The 20,702-nt window shown below is 34.9% G+C and overlaps 2 protein-coding genes across 4 annotated transcripts; one reads left to right on the forward strand and one right to left on the reverse strand.

Moving 5' to 3' along the window:
- Nucleotides 1-5,283: 5,283 nt before the first annotated feature.
- LOC114531251 lies at nucleotides 5,284-17,225 on the reverse strand. Of its 3 annotated transcripts, XM_028552892.1 has the most exons (14): nucleotides 16,948-17,225; nucleotides 16,782-16,853; nucleotides 16,090-16,173; nucleotides 15,583-15,951; nucleotides 15,255-15,356; nucleotides 14,765-15,003; nucleotides 14,410-14,588; nucleotides 14,185-14,287; nucleotides 13,746-14,087; nucleotides 13,466-13,583; nucleotides 13,289-13,380; nucleotides 13,037-13,163; nucleotides 12,854-12,948; nucleotides 12,694-12,786 (listed from the first exon to the last, which is right to left on the reverse strand). In XM_028552892.1, the coding sequence occupies exons 1-14, from the start codon at nucleotides 17,177-17,179 to the stop codon at nucleotides 12,769-12,771; spliced, it is 2,172 nt and encodes a 723-aa protein (XP_028408693.1). In that variant the 5' UTR covers nucleotides 17,180-17,225; the 3' UTR covers nucleotides 12,694-12,768. The 3 variants fall into 3 exon arrangements, with proteins under 3 accessions (XP_028408692.1, XP_028408694.1, XP_028408693.1); XM_028552891.1 differs by lacking the exons at nucleotides 12,694-12,786; nucleotides 12,854-12,948 and adding an exon at nucleotides 5,284-5,811; XM_028552893.1 differs by lacking the exons at nucleotides 12,694-12,786; nucleotides 12,854-12,948 and adding an exon at nucleotides 5,947-6,590 and having other exon boundaries at nucleotides 13,012-13,163.
- Nucleotides 17,226-17,427: 202 nt separating this feature from the next.
- Nucleotides 17,428-19,627, forward strand: LOC114531254. Its single transcript, XM_028552896.1, has 4 exons — nucleotides 17,428-17,659; nucleotides 18,178-18,285; nucleotides 18,673-18,792; nucleotides 19,366-19,627. The coding sequence occupies exons 1-4, from the start codon at nucleotides 17,572-17,574 to the stop codon at nucleotides 19,476-19,478; spliced, it is 429 nt and encodes a 142-aa protein (XP_028408697.1). The 5' UTR covers nucleotides 17,428-17,571; the 3' UTR covers nucleotides 19,479-19,627.
- The last annotated feature ends 1,075 nt before the right edge of the window (nucleotides 19,628-20,702 follow it).

Consider the following 20,702-nt stretch of genomic DNA (forward strand, 5'->3'; position numbering starts at 1 on the left):
GAATATAGGAGAGAGCTTCGTGGGCATTTTGTATAATTCTCTTATTCCAAACAATATTTCAATAATGTAACGGAACCTGCCACACTTCCAAGATATTGTCAAAAAATGGTTTCAGGAAGAGGGAGTGACAGAAATGGATTGGCCTGCACAGTCAAAAGACCTTAACCCTATTGAAAATCTGTGGGACAATCTCAAGGAGATAGTGCAAGAAAGGAATTCATTCATAAAGCCTCCAGGATTTATGCGTTGCTGTAAAGGCTAGCTGTCCATAGGATGAATTTCTTTTAACCCTGAAGATTACCACCTTAACAGAAAGTATGCCACGTTGGTGTAAGGCCGTCAAATATTATAAGGCCATATAGGAGAGTCAACAAAATATTAATATTTCATATAGCTTAGCATGTAATCTAGTGTATATTTGCTCGTATATATTGTTAGAGGGACAGTTACGTTCATTTGAGAGCATTTTAACTTGTTTTGAGCAGTTCTTTTTGACCGCCAGTGTATTTTCCTATACAGTCTACATTTCTAGTCTCGATCTATTGTCCTGGGCGAGTTTGTTTAAAACCCATACAGTTATGATCTTTTTGATCGCTTGTTAAATATATTATATAAATATATAATTTATAATATAACAGTTATAGTACGCGCGTGTCGATTGGTCGAGAAGCGTGTTTCTATTTAACAATTAGACAACGAGTCCGAGTATTCGCTCATAGACAACGAAGGCGAGTATACACCCTGTACCTAGATATATTATTTTCTCGAAAATAATCGATACGCCGCAATTACACCGAAAAATAATTTAATTAATTCAATTTTATAAGGTCGAATTTTTCCCAAACGTTCACCATCACGAATAGACAATGGTTGAGTAGCCAATCAGAATGTAAGATTTGTAATAGACATGCAATAGTCGGGTGTATACTAAAACTGTATAGAAACACGGAAAATGTTCTCTATTTCTTAAATATTATACAGGAAAAAGCAATGGCTAATGCCCATGCATACGTATAATATATGGAGATCTTTAATATGTAGCTACGTTTCAAAACCATTAATTAGAAATTAAGAAATATTAACTTTTAGTTGTCCGCCATAATTTATAACTGCATTAAGTAACTTTCGTTTGTCATACTTCTCTTTGTGTAATCATAGACAATCCAGAAAACATGTCTTCTGGATTGTCTATGGTGTAATCAATCGACAGTCGAAAAGGTTAGATTACTTGCATTGGTATTGTGCATCTATAGCTGTGGGTGGGAATGTGGTTTGTAAAAAGTGCATGATTTGCCTGACCACTTTAAATAAATGCAAGTGCTAAATTGAAGTTGTTCGATATTATCATAGACAATCCAAAAGACAGGGACTGGAAACGCCGTTAAAAAACAATAGCGTCTCCAGTCCCTGTCTTTTGGATTGTCTATGATATTATGTACCGGACATAAAGAGGTAAGTGGTCATGGACGTTGGTTGGGCCTTTTTAATTGTTACTTGCATGCGCGAGTTTAAGACGATTTTAAACTGGTAACAAGCAAGCCTATGTTTGGCTAGACATAAATTTTGTTTCGAACAAAAGTATATGAGCAATTTAACTAACCAAAGGGTAGATATGTATATAAAGAGGGTTCACTCTGCGAAAATGCAACACTTAAAGATATGCCCACGCAATTAAAAGGCAAATTAACTATTCCAATTAAAAATTTTATATGCAGCAGATACTTTATGATACAAAGTGTCCCGAACAATCATTTCTGAACATCGTCTGATTATTTTTAACAGAAACTATACACAAAGAAGTACATAAAAATGAAAAATTATTTTTCATGCACGGGTTATAATGTTGTGACATAATTACCAAAAAGGTCTACTGCATCCTTCGCATGTGCACGTTACATGCATGGATAGAGAAATACTTTGATAATGTGATTCAGGTTCTTTGACATTCAACGTTTAGTTTCCTCTCGTTTTTCACTTCACGCCGGAAAAAGTCGCATATATCTTATATAATAGGGTAAATAAATGTAGAAATGAAACATATCTCAAATACATGTACTCATAATAACTAAAGATACTCACGACTTAATACAACGCGTATACCTATATGTAGTTACACTGATAATTTTTTTTATTGCATCCTGCACCGCCAACTTTTCGCAAGAAGGAGCAGGTAAAGACTGTGGCGATTATTGCTATTTTAAAATCATCGAGAAAAAAAAATTCAGATTTCAGACAGATCGAAATACATAACCAACATAACCCACAACGCAATGAGGAAGCATGCGTTGAAAGAAGATTCAACGTATTAACCGCTTTTGCAAGCGAGACTGATCATGGATAAGTTTCGGAAAGCTCAGACCTTTTCCTCAATTACATGCACTTACTTTTCTGTAGCGTCTCAGCTAGGGCAAGATGAACTATAAAAAGGCTCTAAATCATACCATAACTGATGTGGAATATTTTTTCTGACCCTGTACATATCTTTGTCTTGCGCTTATCAATATATATTATTATAGTTTTGGAGATTGCAGCGAAAAGTTTCTATTATAGCGTTTTATAGCGTAGTGTCTATTATGTTGTGTAGATTCCCCCTCGACAACAATACCGTAATGGTCTAGGGAGACCAAAATCTAGTGGTTAATGTCGACAATTTTTAGAAACATAGAATAGACGTATCAACGGAGTACAAGTACAATAATTAAGGCTGTTTTCCACTTCCACCGTATCGTAGCGAAACGTAGCGTATCTCATTGTTTTTTAAAAAGTCATTAGTTCTGGTCGAATACTTCGGAAACAAAGAAATACGCTACGTTACGTTACGATACGGTTGAAGTGGAAAACAGGCCTTAGGGAAAGGCAACACGCTCGGAAACTGGGGGATTCACATTTATGAAAATTCTAATATAAACTGGACAACCCAGTCTCTTCCTAAAATTGACTGTATATACTAATTGTGTTCTGCTGGGCAAATTGACTGTGAGAATCAATTTCAAGGACGCTTTACAATCTACCAGGCCTGGTTACGCTGGATTTATTTCACGCAAATATTTCGCAATTTTGCTCGTTCTCTGCAGCCATATTTCAGTAAAATTTGCATATCGAAGCGTCGGTGTTTGAAAATCATATATTAAACATGCAAATAGGCAATGACAAAGGTATGTGGGACTAGTTGTAAATGATATTGATTCCTTGGGATAAAAGCATTATGTCTATATATTCGTATAAAATCGCTCTGAGATTATGAAAATGTGGCATTTCTGGGGGGCTACATTTTGCTCAGCCCCCCATTTTATACATAAAATATTAAAGACAGAGTAAATTTATTTCACATTTTAGGCCCTGTTCACAAGGTACCTTATTAGCCGGTCACGACAACTTCGTTTGCCGTTATTAAGCAAATGTATTATTGTAAATTTATATGTGTAATGTGTGAGGCCTAATTGTGGGCCTCAATTTAATACTGTAAGACAAATTAAACTAATGAGAAGACATCTCTGAATATTTGAATAAATAAAGTTATTTAAAAATTTTATGACTTAAACATTTTATGCACTGTACAGTTTGTACTCAGTCTTCGACTACATTATTTACACTTTTACTGCCTGTACTAATTACTGTATTATATATTAATTGATATGTATTATATATTGATATCGATATATAATGCAGTAATTAGTACAGACAGTAGAAGCTGACCGCACGCGTAAACAATGTAGTCGAAGACTGTGTACAAAGTACTACAAACAGATTTCTGGGCAACCTATGGTTGTACAGTATGCTTCTTACACATGTGGAGGGGCATAATGCAAACAATTTAAACTGTATGGTACTTTTTGTTTGACAGTTAAGTGAGTTAACTAATTTACATGTATCCAAAGCTCACCTATCAACACACAAGACAGTCATTTCTGGCATGAATGCTTGATAAATAATTTTTGTGTTAACTATTATTATTATGTCATTATATTATTCTCATAACTATTTTAAAATTTTCTTCTGCACAGCTGCATGAGGAACTTATTTATAGTCTATATAGGTATTTGCACCATAGTGTATAGCATATTTTATAACTGCATGAATGCTTAATTATTTTAGAAGAATTTATCCATCAAAAAGCATTAACCAACCTGTGAAATATAATTGTATTTTTTAAAGTGATTTAAAGCTGCTTCAATGGTTAACCCTTTTAGTGATGTGATATTTGCTTCATGACATTAATAAACAGGCTTACATTTCAACTCAAATTTTTTATGTAAGCATGACAAAATTTCACTGCATGAGTTTACTTCTTTGAATAATCACCTATTCTGATTTAGTTATGATTTAATAAGCATACAGGTATTGTATCTACTACTTTAGTACTTATGACAATGTTAGCCAAAAAGAAGCAAAATATTTTGTTGATAATCCATAATGAAATCTTACTGATCAATATTTAATTTGTAAACATTCCCATCTGTTCCCTCCCAAGGAGATTTTGTACCCTGTATATAATGTAGTGTAGTCTATATCTAAACGACATTGTGAAATTCATAAGCAATTAATGAACTTACACATAAAAACTATTATTTTGGCAAATTTATGGGAATTTGGATCACATGAATACCTCTGTAAATGTTACAAACTACATGTATAGGGAGTGATTTGATTTCATACACATGAGTACCAGCAGTAATTGTAATAAGCCTGATAATCTGATGAAGAGTACTTATCTAATAGGGTATAAATTACAGCCAACATTCTCATTCGTGTAGTGTACATGACTATAATATTCCATTTTGTGCCTATCCAGTGACTGCTTATGTTGTAAATAATACTTCTTAATTTACAATGACCCAGTCTTTTAATTGCCTTTGTTTTTCCTCAATATTATTACTAGATGATGAAAAACAAGTTGTGAGTGCCACATCAGAAAAGTTTGTATGTTGTCACGTTTTAGTAAATTCAAAATATTTTGTTGTGTGGAAAAGTTTTAATATCTCATTTTTATATATCAAAATAATATACCCTAGTGTGATACAGTATGTTTTTAACAGTATGAAGGATATGTGATCAAGCAGTAAATATAGTAATATTTTTATTATTTTGTTATTATCTTCATGATGGGTTTGTATCATTAGTCACTGTAAATACTTGTACATATCTGACAGAAGTTGACAGCCTGAGAACAAAGCTGATCATTGACTTAAGGCCAGGGCCGTAGCTAGACCGCTTAACTGGAGGGCGTATATTCATATATTCATGTTTATCTACCCCAGAAACAATAGCGTACAAAAGAAATCAGTCGGGCATAAGATGAATTTATGAATATACACCCCCCAATTTAAGCTTCTAGCTACGGCCCTGCTTAAGGCTGGCTTGCATTATCACAGTTTCTGCAGGTAAGCACAGTTTCTGTGATCAAAGTACACTTTGATCCATGTATTTGACAATGTGAACACCTTCAAAGAGGGCAGTTGCTTTGAAGCTCTGTGATTCTGTGAACACAGACTTCTCACAGAGGCTAATTGATCACAGAAACATTGACAGTGCAAATCGGCCTTTACTTCGTGTTACATTGCAACCATATCTTCCACCCATTCATTTTATTCATTCCTGATTCTAGTCTGCGCTCTTCTCCCGAACTTAGGTAATTTCTATTTATGCTCACATTAAAATTGTCATTTTAAGCATCATTGATCGTATGTGTTTTTTAGACTACATCTCGTAAGAAAGTGTGCCAGAGTTGTTCAGCTGAGGTGGGCAATGCTTGTAAGCGTTGTTCAAACTGTGGTGAAGTTTTCCCGAAGCGCCTCTGTAACATTTCACTCCCTAAACATACAAGCACCACCAGTCAAAAAGAGCTTCTTATGAGGAGGGTTTGTATACAATACATATATATATATATATATATATATATATATATATATATATATATATATATATAATATATATATAGGTCAGGTATATATATAACGAGGTCAGGTAACTGAAAAAAGCCTATAATCAGGGATGCCGTAAAATGACGTAAATTGATGCCGCGACGATGCGAATCTGGTATGGCGAAAACAGGGCCGTAAGGTAACAATTGAACAACTAGCACCAGTTTTTGATGCTGATGCTGTTGTGCAATGTCGGCCAATTTAAGCGTGAGTAAAGACCCACACACACTGGACGCGATTGGCCAACGCGACGCGAGTTTTCTACTCAGTGTTAAAAACTGAGAAATTCCTACAGATCGCGTCGCGTTGGCGGATCGCGTTCGGTGTGTGTCGGCCTTAAGGCTTTGTGGCTCCAATGTAAACAGCAACGCAATTTTTATTGTACAGGCGTTGACACTTCACCAGAACCACGGATACCACGTAGTTGTCATGTATTGCCATCCATCTTCAACTGGTGGAAAGACTATGTGGGATTTTGCATCTACTCCTGGTTTTGGAGCAGACTTTATATCAGAGAAAAGTAAAACTGGAAAAGCAGCCCGGGAGTTGTTCAAACACGGTATGAAATCACTGTTTTCTAGACAGCGTGTCGAAGGCTCGTCGTCTGACCGTGAAACGCCTCAAACAAGTCGAAGCACGTCATCCACTGGCAAAAGCCCACCAATGCCTACGTCGTCTCCACCTACAACTCCCACCGAATCAATGTCAATTGCATCGTCTTCCGAAACATCATCCACAACCTGCATCTCAAAGGCTGGCGAAACCTCATCAAGCTCTCGTACAATTGTAACTCCTTCCTCGCCGTTGTCTTCAAAGTCTCTCACAAAATCCACCAGACCACCAAATGAGGCAACCAGACAACCAAATCAATCAACCAGACCACCCAACCAAACATCAAAACCATTAGATGAAACATCTGACTTACCAAATCAATCAACCCGGCCAATAACTCATACAACCAGACCGCCAAATCTAGTAGCGAAACCGTCTTCAACAACATTGAAAAGTTTATTTTCTGCAGGTAATATAAATCTTTGTTTTGCAACCTTGCTTATATAATTTATTACCTAGCTTGTTATATAATCTCAAAAGAGTTCACGATATTACCTATATATATATATATATATATATATATATATATATATATATATATATATATATATATATATATATATATATATATACACCCGTTTGCAAAAACGTTGGCCGCAGATAGATATATAGATAGATACTCGAAATCTACTTAGAATTGCGTATGTTGTGTAATATGATTGAAATCCCATGCAAATGTAATCATATGCAATTCTAATTAGACTTCGAGTATCTATATCTATCTATCTATCTGCGGCCAACGTTTTTGCAAACGGGTGTATATATATACATTTGTTTCTTTTCAGGTACGGTTGTGTCCTTGACTGACAATAAAGGCACATTTTGCGGTGAGGCATGTGTAACAGGTTTTAAGAGGGTGCACAATGTTGCAGTCCCACCAGGCCATTTGTCAGTTGTAATAACATCTTTGGTGGAAGGGATGGTTATCCCCCCTCCGTGTCCTAGTTCTTTTGATACCAGCAAGGTTGAAGTTGGCGAATTTCATGCTTGGCCACTATTGAGAATGCATTCCAAGCCTTAACCTTTATATTATTTGATTTTGTATTCCAAATTTAATAAACTTAGCTATTATATATCTCAAACAACTGTGAAAAAAAACTATTTCGGGGTGGCCCACAAGCAGAACGTTATAAAATGTGTAATTTCTTAACTTATATACAATTGGGGAATGTTGTGACAATATATATGAGATGCGAAAAGTACTTACGTACGCCTTCATCTATGCACGCTTATAACACTAGCTATAACCACGTGGAAGTTGAATTGGAAGTATATATATAGACGTTCCAAGGATGCAACGTGATAATGGTTTTAAAATGCATATAAAGTATAAAATAACCACGACTCATACATTGTGTTTTTTCCTTCTATATATTATAGAACAATGCTACTCCTGTTTTAAATTATTACATAAACCATATGACATGGTTTTTATTTATATAGTTTATGTTTAATGTATAAGTTCCTGAATAAGCGATGTTGAAATTCCTGTTCAACTTTGTTTCGGCAGATAATTTGCGAAAACTCCATAAAAACATAATTTTTAAAAGCTATGAAACAACAATTTCAATATAACAATTTTTTTATATTTCAAAACAACAATTTTTTATATTTATCGTCTATGCTACTGCTTCTATACATAATCTTAACTTTTTATATCGATAAACAAAATGAAAATAAAACTAAAATAAACTGTGCATGGTTGAAGGAAATGTCAGCTATCTGCATGAGTGACTTTCCAGTTGGTTCAATTCCAACTCACAGTTCTATAATTGAATTCTATTATTGTTGTTATAATAAATTATTATTATTAAAAAAATATACCAAAATAACGTTATAGGTTAAAAAGAATGAGGAAAAAGGATATTTTTGATTATTTTTCGTTACTTTAGCAAAAGGAAGAATTTGGTTACTTTGGTATTACAACCATGCATATAGACATAGGAGTTTAATGAAGACTGTTTTACAAGAATATGCCAGCAATTTCTCGTGAATATCTAAAATTTTCTTACATAATACCATGATTACCTCGTTTTTTACTTTTGTTCGCTAAAGACAATTTAGTCCCTATATCCCGCAAACATATGAAATTAATGTAATTTTCCCGAAGTTTCCCGAAATTTGACATTGTTTCGAAAAAACAATTTGTAACAAGAAATTTTTTATTTGAACTTTGACTAATTTTAATTTGACTATGTGTACGGACTGATTTAAAATTTATTATTAATATCTTAACTTTTAAGGACAATACCCTAACAACAATAGACGAAATCTGTGAGATCTCAGACTGTCTTGATTTTCCGGCATGAGATCGTTTTTTACACAAATATACGTGAGTCTCACGCCTAATCCGTGAGACTTGGCAACTATGTTAACTTGCCAATATTGGTATTACAAACTATATAGGTAATACCATAGTGAGTGCATAATTAGTGATTAAAGTTTCGATACCTTTTAACGAAAAAAAAGGTGATTCGGGTGTTCAACAAAAACGTGCGGTATCAAGCTATATTATGGATTGCAATGATTAATTTAAAATTTTCGTGTTACTTTTATCATATAGAAAGATCATTATTTCACATCGCCAAAATTAAAAACAAATGGGACATACATATATAAGGATCCTCACGTCCATAGCCAATCCAAAAGGATCAAAAGAAATAAAAATTTGAAAAAGTCGAGGTGATTCGGGTGTTAAAAACATGCCGCTTCAAAATGCTATAAGTTCCTTCCCATAAAAAATATCATGTGTTGCTTTCGTAATTGAGTTTTTAGTACTTTCTTTATATATCGCAAAGTGAACATTAAAGCGAAATTTTATAGTTAGTATCCAAAACCGTTAAATAAAACATATATACTCAGTCAATACAAAATCACTTACACTACACCTGAACATTACATCGGTATTTAGAAAGGAGAAATTTAAGAATAACCCTTCAATTTTGAACAAGTTTACGTTTTGTGGTTCTCGTGATCCAATAAAAAGGTTAACAATACTGAAACATAGATAATGGAATCAATGTAAATAATAGTAAACATCAAAATTACAACAACTAACCTACCAAATATAGTTAGTGTCACCATAATCCTAATACCCTAACCCTAACCCTAGAGCCTTGACCAGTATGAAAGACGAACAACGTGCTCACTAGTTGAAGTTACGTAGAAGTTCAACGAAGAATCTTTAATACACGTAGCGTAATGTTACTGTAAGATCGATTTTGTTCTGTGCAATTAGCCTAGCTTTCTCACGATGACGAATATGCCGCCATTTTTGGGGTTCTTTATAGCAACCGTGAGTGTATGGCTTCGTAACGACGACTGTCTTTAATTTTAGGCTGGAGTTATTCTTCAAATGGTCTGTTGATTTTAAAAAAAATGCTTTTCATGTTGGTATTATTTTTTAAACACATTTGAGAAAATTGAAAGTACCCCAAAAACGTCATCGTGAAGGCTAATAATCAAATCTAGAAAAAGTTTCCTAAGGAATACTTGACAAGAAAATTTTGTTGAGAAACGTTTTCTCGAAAACTTTTTATTATTTTGAGAAAATTTCTCTAGAGACTCTATGATTCTTATTTCATGCAAAACATGTTCTATTTCCTTAGGCCATAAGTATGATCAATGAAGAATGAAATATTTTTAAAATCTCTGCATTTGAAGTTTAGCCTAATTTCTATTGCAGAATTTCTTCAAATTTCTAATTTCTAAATTTTAGTAAAATTTTAATGAAACGATCTTGCTGCTTCCTTTTTCAGAATCTGAATTTATTATGTAGGTAAACTCGTTTGAAGGTCATGGCAACTTTCAAAATATACGGTATACGAAAATTATACTACAAACAAATGTGCTTGTTTATCCGATATTTCTCAGCGAACCTTTCAGAAGTACACTACAGCTCATTAACTATATACTTTTGCCAGGTTTATGCAAGAATGTGTTCCTTTCGCTCGTCACGAGGAAGGACGAAATGCAATACATATAACAGATATATACAAAAACAATTGTTATATAGGTGCTGTATATTTTAAATGTGATTGGTTCATTCGTAGTCACATGACTTTAAATAAATGTAATGTTTCCCAAACAAGTGAAAAATTGGTGCCCGCATATTGTCATAACATTTTGAAATGAAATTGTCGTGTAAGATGTATGTTTTTGTTCCTATATAACAAAACACTTAATGTTCGCTACACCTCGGGAAATAGTGAGTTTTGTTTTCCCTCGAGTCTAAATGTTTCCCTCGACATTCAGACTCTTGGGAAAACAAAACTCGTTATTTCCCTCCGGAGCATACATTAAGTGTATATTGTATTAGGTTTATGAAGGAGTATATTGCGAGACTATCGATTGATGGACGCCTAAAAAATCTTTCCTACAAGTGACTGCACTGCACGTAAAGTCTGTAATTTTTTTAAAAAAATGTTCTACTGATTTAAGTCATCATCACAAAACAACGATACTGCATTCCTAATATTAAATGACGCTTAATTACAGAACTGCGAGTTGGAATTGAACCAACTGGAAAGTCAAACAGACAGCTTGACATTTCGTTCTACCAGACACAGTTTGGCATTTATTGGTTGGAGTCTATATAGAAACTTTTTCTTGTCGGTCTGTTAAGATCTGGGATCATGATCCTGATCTGAACACCCCCAAGTTCTTTTATACATCGCTTTGGTTCATAACTGCAAGAGCTTTGGCAACTAAGAAAATAGCAAAAATGAAATGCTTTTAATTCTTCTAAGAGAAAAAGGAATTGTCATATATAGATGTTGTACAAATTTAGAGTTTTATTACTATTTATTTTTCGTATAATATATGATATTATGAATAAGGTATCTGAACTTCAATTTCAAAAACTCTTTAAAACTAAAATTATTCTAATTCATTATTGTCGTCACTTGACCAATCTTCTTCACTTTCATTGTAATATTCATCATCATCATCATCATCGCATTTATCATCAATTTCTTCCAGGCATGCCAGAGAAGTATCTAGATGTCGAAAATATTTCAAACCAACTGCAATCTGGCTTTTGGCAAAAGCTATTCCTTTGTTAGTAATAGCAAGTTGACCCTGCAATGTCTCGATTCTTTCGCAACGCAAGGAATAACACTTCCTATCACCCAATAAGTTCTACAACAACAGAAAATGTAAAATACGAAAAAAATTGGAGACTAACACTAAACCTCAGAAGACTACATGCCATTATGGTGCACACATATTAATACATTGTTATACCTCATTTTCATTTTGATATTTGTCATCAGGTTCATTGACGTCGTGAATAAAAGCTAAAAATACAAATTCAGGTGAAAACAGTGCTTTGCAAAGACCATTGGAAAAAAAATCAATGAAGGAATCAAAAATAGATTTCTAGCAATTTCTAGCAAGTTTATTGTCAAGATTTATACAATAACAGCTATTGCAAAAGTTCGGAAAATATCTGATAATTATACCTATCCGCTCATTAATGACTGCTTTTCTTTGATGAAGGTTGTCCAAAATATTCTTTAAATAGAACACGAGGAAGTTCTTCATTTCTTTTCTTATTTGATCCTCTTCTTCTTTTAGCCTTTGAACCAGCATGAACTTTTCTACTACTTGTGCTTTGTAGCGTACAGGAAGACCTATAGTATAGCAAAAAGTCTAAATCAATTTATATAGAGATTAAGAAAAAATTCTATTCTTTCGATAAAAATGTAGCCATGATACACTAGTAAATTCGCTATACTTTTCGTAGTTGCTGGTTCCTCACTAAACGACCAAAGAAAATCTCCCGCAAGAATAGCTTCAGCACTTGTTGCAGGCAGTTTCAGAAGGCTGTTAACTGAGTTTAACTCTTCTACTGTGGACGCTATTTCTGTTTTTTCCCTTGAGCATTTTGCTCGCATAGATGATCTCCTTTTACTAGAATCTAAAAGAAAGCCTTTATTTAACCAAATAAAATAAAGTACGCGGACCTAGTTATTAACTCCTAACGATGTGAGTGACCGAGATAAACATATTATATTAAAGTAACAATAAAATTGTTATATACACCAACCAGCAAGCGCCGAAATCTCCTTCATCCGCCTCGTAATGGAAAAGTACAGCATCTCCAATTTTCTCTGCAACCTGGACAATGTTACTTTCGCAAGTTCAACCTTCCCCCGAGCTAGAAGCTCCTCCTCTGTTACAGTGGAATTCAAAAGCTCGGACGACAAAACACGCAATCTTTCCATGTTCTTATTCAACTGCTTTGTTTTATCTGCAGCAAGTTGGTGAAATTCTTTATCCCCGATTAAAATCCGCGTCTGGTCATCGTTCCTACTTACAAACGTATTTAGTTGTTGAGCATTTTGTACCACATGATGTAAAAGGTAGAATTCTCCTAAATCCCCAACGTCAACATTTTTTCCTGCTTTTTGTTCTAAAGACGTGAAATCCATAAAGTATATACATTTTATCAATTCGTACGGTACAGTATATAATTTAACACGATCAATCATTAGTCGTACCAGTAGCAAACTGCTGAACATCTCTTTTCCATGACACAACTGAGGCATCCAAATCAGCGTCTGATAAATTAATCTCACGTGCATACGTAGCAAGTTCCGTTTTCGCATCGGCGAGTTTCTTTTCCGTCTACAGAAAGGCATTGAAAGAAAGACTAAACGAATGCTGAAAAGAACAACGCATAAGCTCAAGTATGCAACGAGCACGTTTTACACCACCTCGCATTTAAAGCGAAAATATATACTGTAATTAACCTTTTTCAGGCGAAGAACCAACAGCTTAGGTAGATTACAAATTTTTCGCTTATTCCAACTCAATAGATGCTCAGTGATGCAATCCTCGCGACCTGTAAAAGGAATGTATGGAATGTCAATGTTATACCGTTCATCTCCATTAAGATGCAGTGATGCACAATTATATACTATATTAACCTGATGCTATCATATTCTTGGTGGTGGATCCAAGTCTGGAGAGATAGCTGTTGATTTGTTCAACTTCCTCCCCAGGAGTTGCAGCAGCACCTTCTTGCCATCTTCCACTCCAAATAACCTATGTTAAATGCAATGAAAATTTGCTACACATTATGTCATGCCCCAAAATTTATATTGACGTTCTGTCCAAAAAAACTCTTGCCAAATTGAAAGAGAAATTTTTAAACGTTTCAAACCAATACAAAGACCAGAACGAATAATTTAGACCTAGTAAAAATACCTGACAGTTCCAACTGTGCGATTTTCCATGCATGAGTGACAAGGCTGGTTTTGTATCAGTTAATGCCATCTTGTTTTGCTCTGAAGTGACTCGCTTAGCCCATGGCCAGTACTTACATATCACATCTTCCCACAAGAACCTAACATTGTTTGGATGAACAAAGTTTAAATGTAGATAGTGAGCATAACCATAAACTTCTCCTCTAAACATATTCAAGGCGGCTTGACAAACAGAATGTCTGCAGCCAGCCACTACCAATCCAGTTTCATCTTGGTTCTTCTTCGCTTTCGACACAGCTTTTGCAGCTTTCCAATGCGTATCACCACAAGAACTATCTTCTTTCTAAACAAAAAAAGATTCCACCTAAATTTACCTATGTGAAGAACGAAAAAGAACAAAAATATCGGCCAACGACCAGTATTTTATACTGTAACCTTACCATATCTTTCTTCGTGATTTTGGAATTCAAGCTTCTTATGTGAGAATCTACTTTCGCATTTTCGACAATCAGATGGTCATTGTAATAAGAAGGACTTGTACCCCTAAATATTCAAATTTCCTGGGTGACATATAGCCAGTTAGTTTTATAATGTACGTAGTCTTACAAATGTCATGTTAGGAAAATATAAATCACACAAGTACATGAACTATTAGGGTGTGGTACCTTGATACTTTATCATATCTATAAACCTTGTGGTTGCCATCAATATGACAAGAGTGTTGGTCAACACTGCATGGTGGGCATTTTCTCCAATCCTGAAGTTGTAGCGAAGCCAGTTCAAATTGACAATAGCACCACTCTGCAAAGGCCTTCCGAAATGTTGCTGCAGTTATCACATCTGCCTTTAATACAAAGAAAAAAGACATTTGTATGCTCTGACCCTACTGAGTGCTAATTAAATACCATCCAACATATTTTATATGTACCCCATTGAATTTGTATGCACATGATTATCATCTTTTAGTGTGATCAGGCTATTTCTAATACATTCATAACTGCCATTATATACAGCACTCACCCTTTTTTTGGAACGAGACATGTCTTCCAAGCTTCTTATAAAAGCAGTTTGTGAGGAGCCTGGCATTTGCTTCCGGAAGGCATCCCAAAGAAGGAACAGCTCTTGATGAAACAAGTAGTTTACATTGGCAGGACTTCCTGGCCAAAAACCACTTTGAACTATACAGTCAAACGAAATTGGTGACCATTGCCAAGGACATGATGAACAGTGTATGTTAAACCAATTGAGGTCAAAACGACCTTAAATATGAAAAAAATCCATTAACTTTAACCGTTTACTTATACTCAATCTTAGCATATACTGTTAATGATTGACTGTGAATGTATAATTACATTATATTAATTATCTTAATATACACTCTACTGTATACTATAAACATCAGCACAGAAATAAAAAAAATAACAAAAAGAATTGGCACTAACATGTACGGCATTATTTTGTAATAAACTTATGACTAGGTTCAATTTTTGATAGCGTTAAAATACAATACCTTCAGATGTGATGAGTATAACTTTTGAGCTGTTCAATGTTTTCAAAGTAGATTCCCCGCACACCAAGCAAGATGTTGGGTAAAGAAGAGGACATGCACGACCTTAAATATAGTAAGAAAATTACAGCTTATCCCTTAGGTCCTTCCATTATAAATAAAAGCCTCTGAATTCCAAACTTCTCATTCAAATTTGGAAGTGCAGATTCCTGTATACCTCATATCCTTTTAAGTTATTTTATAGACAGTTGCTTGTAAACAGTTTGCAACCATATTGCACGGTACATTGCCTTTAAAAAATTATTAATTGAAAATAATTATTGACACATACCAACAGGAACAAGCTTTCCATCATCAGTTATTGACTCAGTTGGAAGAATGTATTGAAAATACCCATTAATCCAAACTTCACGATCATGAAGCGGCTGACACTGATGTACTTCTTCATCACAGTTGACACATAAATATTGAAAAACACCACACTGCTTACACCTCAATTGTGCATCATTGGGGCAATCAATTTTAGAGCAATGTAATGAGGAAGTGGGAGGGGCAAATGAACACAAAACACTGTGAAATATGGCTCCTCTAGCATTCTCCCAGTTTTCCTCAAGATTGTTTATTCGTTTTTGCCACACAGTGGTATTATCATTCATTTCACCAACAGCTTCCTCACACTGTTCAATGATTGCATCAAGGTCTATAAAATAATACATATACCATTTACAATTAATTCCAGTTGAAATGTTATTGTAGGTCACATACTGTTACTGTACAGTACCTTCAAACATGGAACACTCTAGGTTATTTAAGATGGTAGATCCAAAATTAATTTTACCTGTACCTTGCTCAAAAGTTTCAGAATGTTCATCTACTTTGTCAGTTAAGAGATCAACAGGTTCGTTCAATCTTGTGTATTCCACTATTTAGTTATAAAAGCTATACATTAAAGTGATTTAAAACTTGCATGCTTGTCTATTTAAATAAAATCGCAACTATATTACCTAGGAAAATTAATATCTTAAGGTAGACCACAAAAACCCATTAAACCACATCCTACAATCGCATACCCACATTATGTTTATACATAGGCTAATTTGTAATGATATTTCTAACCTCACTCTCTAGTTCCAATATGCTTTAATAACTTAAGGTAATAGTGAGATTAGCCATATATATGTTTATTTATTATTTATTTAAGGCAATACCACCCTAACCCACTGTAATTTTATAACTGATTTGAGGCTGATTTTAGTATAATGATTTGACTGTAGTGCAAGACTAATTATGGTAGTTGTAGTCCAAAACTAAACAGTAAAACCATTATACTTGTAAAATAAAATTCATACATCATTTTATTGGGCGAATATTTGGACGTATTTACAGCCTGGATTCCAGCAAAGCAGATGCAACATGCAGGCTTGGAAAAGGTTATCAAAAATTTGTATGGTTCGATCTACCTTCTAATATGAGAATATACAGTTAGAATATATAACTGCATAACACATGAACTGTGATTGAAGTGTTTACCTGACTCTGGATTGCTTTCGTTCACAGAGTCTGTCTCGACAAATCCTTCCTTGTTTGCAGTGATATTGCTGCCTATTAATAAGTGGTGTAAAACAGTAAAAGTCAAAGCTTAAATAACCTACAAAACTCCACAACACAAAAACTTTATTGACATTTCCACGTTTACCTCGTCTTGCCCAACTAGATTGCGACAATCGTCTTGGGTTGTGATATATTCGCTGGCCAGATTCGTCTCTTCTCAGCACGATGTCAATATCTTTATTTTTACTTGAGTGGTCAGGTCGAGTCTTTCTACTTTTAGAAGACTCTGCACCTGTAATGGTGTTAATTTCATCAATTATCGAGTCTAGATGTTCATCTTCATTCTTTTTGCGTTTTCCAGCAGATTTACGAGACATGATAGCATAAAAATTAGGCGATATTCAAAGAATACAACATACTGTAAGAAATGCAATGTTGTGTTTAGTTAATTAACCTGCGAACAGGCGATTAGCGAACAGGCAGCGTAACCAGGCCTGGTAGATTGTAAAGCGTCCTTGAAATTGATTCTCACAGTCAATTTGCCCAGCAGAACACAATTAGTATATACAGTCAATTTTAGGAAGAGACTGGGTTGAACTGGAAGCACAGTAGTCACTGAATGCCCGACCAGTGCCCGACCATGCCCGACACCTTACGGCTGCAAACCGATTACTCCCGAATACAAAATATTGGTAAATTTACTGATTATATACTGTAATACTGTCTTGTGTGCACTTTAAATCGTATTTTATCTGCCAAATGGTTTAAAATGAGCTCTGAATTAACTTTGGACGAGTTTGATGGCTCCCACTGTATCAATCGTGTCGTTTCGTTTGGTGGAAATGCAGCAGTTGCAGGTGAAATACGTCCGACTATATCAATAAACCCCTTATTTAGTATTTAATAATAAAAATCTATTATATAAGACATCAATCCTATATGAAAATCCCTAATTAATTTACAGTAACAAAGCCTACTGATAATTTAATATTTTGTGTTTTGCAACGTGCATAATCCCTAGCCAAATCACAATTACACCACCATAAAATGATTGACAGTTCAGAGTTAAGAAGTTGTTAAAAATCTATGGTTAACACAACTATTTTTACAGTTTTAACACTTGTGTATTCACTAACCAAAACATCTGCTAAGAGAGAGTGGGTTTAATCCTTTCAAATGCATGGGATTAACTTTAGGTGGTGAATAATTGAAAGCAGTGTCTCTGGAAGAAGTGACTAAACTATTTTGCTTAGGAAATTAAGTTTAAAAAACATGGCCAAACTTGCATACAAAATGGATCCTCACAGTTGCATGCATCAGCGATTACTTGTCAATCAGTGGCGAAAAATATTTTGCATTTATTCCATCACCATAGGAGCTCTATATGGTAGCGTTGCCGCAGCTTTTATGACGCCTGCTCCACATCCCAAACCAAATATAATTCAAGCAATGGGACTTGTTAGCAGATACACTTTGCTCATAGGTAAGTTTACATAGTATTCCAATATTGTATAACACAATGGCAGTTCCTTAAGGCATTAACAAAAATTAAACCAGTTTAGTACATGACATTCAGTGAAATTTTCTCTCAAGGTTTGATGGGACCAAGATGTGACCAAGTGGATTAGAGCATTCTGGCTCACATAAACCTGAGTGCTTATGAATATATATTAAAAGAATAGACTTGCAGTGCAAACAGACCTTATTGGACATTTGAGTGATTCTCTGGTCACATACATCACATCAATTGCTGTTTTTTCAGGCTTCATATTTTGCATGTAACAAAATAAAATAGCATTGTCACATGATTGTGTGGCCAGAGAATCACCCATTTTGAAATAGATCCTATTTCCTGTATTATCTCTTGCAGGTAGTGCAGGTGCGGTATTTGCAGGTTCAACATGTGCATTGGCTTCAATACGAGATAAAGATGATTATAAAAATTGGGCTTTTGGTGGAGCAGTAGCTGGTTCAATATTTGGTATACAAGGTTAGCTATTTATTAACACTGAAATATATTGACATTTTATGAGTACAGGTATTAATTGTCTTTACATAGAGTTGCCCACTTTTTATTTATATGTGACATTGGGGCACTAGTATGTAGTTTGAGAAGACCAATTTCTTGTCTCTATTCATGTGTATTTTAGATAAAACACATTTTTGCCCATCTCATAAGTCATAACCTCTCTCAGGTTCAGTGAGCAGTGTGTCAGTTTCAACACTGTGCAATGTGTTTCAACACTGAGCAATGTCAGTTTCAATGAGCAATGTCAGTTTCAACAATGAGCAATATCAGTTTCAACACTGAGCAATGTCAAGTTTCAACACTGAGCAATGTCAGTTTCAACACTGAGCAATGTCAGTTTCAACACTGAGCAATGTCAGTTTCAACACTGAGCAATGTCAAGTTTCAACACTGAGCAATGTCAGTTTCAACACTGAGCAGTGTGTTTCAACACTGAGCAATGTCAGTTTCAACACTGAGCAGTGTATTTCAACACTGAGCAGTGTGTCTCAGCCTCAGGGCTGAGCAGTGTGTTTACCTTGTTTTTCTTTTCAGCACGAAGAATACCGGTTGGACTTGGCTGTTCACTGGCATTAGCTGGTCTAGGGGCACTTGTTAAATATACCGAAGTATACAAAGATCCACTCCCGCGCCGAGAGATGCCTTGAAAGGCTCGAATTACTGGGCTTTCTTTGCCGCTGATGTCTGAAAGTGAATCGTTGCAATTTATTGCACAAATAATATTATAAACGTGGCTTTGGCCAAGGCTAAATTTGTAAAGGCGAAGAAAGAGATTCTTGTTATAAAAATAAATTATCTTTTTATTTACTGTGGATTTTACTTGTATCAAGCTGTAAAATACACTTTTCACTATTATTTATACACAAGGGATTGTTTGAGGGTAGTTTTATTACATTATATATTATCATTAAATGCATGCATCTCGGCCAAACCAAAGGAAAAAGACGGCTGGGACCACGGTGTGAACTTTTCGTTTCCAATTGCCCCATTGCATCGATATAGCGGCTGTTGAATTATATGTCACGTTGTTTGCCAATCACAAAAGGGGTGTTGACTGTTGAGGCGAGCGCGGAGGGGACAGCGCAGTTGCGCCGGGATCAGGAGCAAACAGGGGTCTCACCTAATTTGCTGTGTTGGAGGACGAAACTAAGCTTATTACAATAGATAAGTATAAGACCAACTGACTAATATAAGAGTCAAAAAGGGCTTTTAATTATTGCCTCTGAAGATGTCGTTCCAGTAATGCAGAAATGTCGCAAACGGGCCCTTTTTCCTAGATTGCAGGTGAAACGAGAAGGAGTCTGAAGGACTGTATTTCCACAATCCAGGACGGTTCCTTAGCTTTCTATTCAGTACTATAGGATTGATCTGGAAGTCGATGCGACTCCGAGATCGATCTTTCATGTCACTAACCCTGCCTAACAGAGCTTAATTTCGCAAAAATATAGAGCTATATTTACAATGTCAGTAGGTACTGGGATTTTTTTAAATAGATCTTGGTTCCAAATCATTGTACTGAAGATGGTGGCTGAAATATATTGGGTTAACCTTTCATGTTTCATACCGCTCTAAAGCTCTTTATACTTCATTAATCTTGTAATTCTAGTTACAGTAGATCACTTTAGACTTTAGTAATGATAAAACTACCTTCAAGAGCATATGACTGGCGGGAAAAACGAGAGAAGAAAGTTGTATTAGATCGGATACCCAGTAACTGCGTAGTGATTTTTAATAGTGATTTCAGTTTTCAACCGTGCTTGAACATGCAGCGATAAAATTTTAGCCTTTGGAACCAACAATTGTTAAAGAGGATCCTTAATTTAGGAAATACTAAGATTTAATCAAAGTTGCACCCAACAACAGGCGACTTT

This window comes from Dendronephthya gigantea, unplaced genomic scaffold (assembly GCF_004324835.1).
Source record: "Dendronephthya gigantea isolate DGI-Jeju-01 unplaced genomic scaffold, DenGig_1.0 000070F, whole genome shotgun sequence".
Lineage (NCBI taxonomy): Eukaryota > Metazoa > Cnidaria > Anthozoa > Malacalcyonacea > Nephtheidae > Dendronephthya > Dendronephthya gigantea.

Coding starts and splice junctions, on each gene's coding strand:
- LOC114531251 (XM_028552891.1), bottom strand. CDS start 17,179: ATGTCTCGTAAATCTGCTGGAAAACGCAAAAAGAATGAAGATGAACAT. Junction 15,952..16,089: donor AACTTTTGAGCAAGGTACAG/GTAAAATTAATT, acceptor ATTATTTTATAG/ACCTTGATGCAATCATTGAA. Junction 13,381..13,465: donor CAAGAATATGATAGCATCAG/GTTAATATAGTA, acceptor TTCCTTTTACAG/GTCGCGAGGATTGCATCACT.
- LOC114531254 (XM_028552896.1), top strand. CDS start 17,572: ATGAGCTCTGAATTAACTTTGGACGAGTTTGATGGCTCCCACTGTATC. Junction 17,660..18,177: donor TGGAAATGCAGCAGTTGCAG/GTGAAATACGTC, acceptor CCATCACCATAG/GAGCTCTATATGGTAGCGTT. Junction 18,286..18,672: donor CAGATACACTTTGCTCATAG/GTAAGTTTACAT, acceptor TATCTCTTGCAG/GTAGTGCAGGTGCGGTATTT.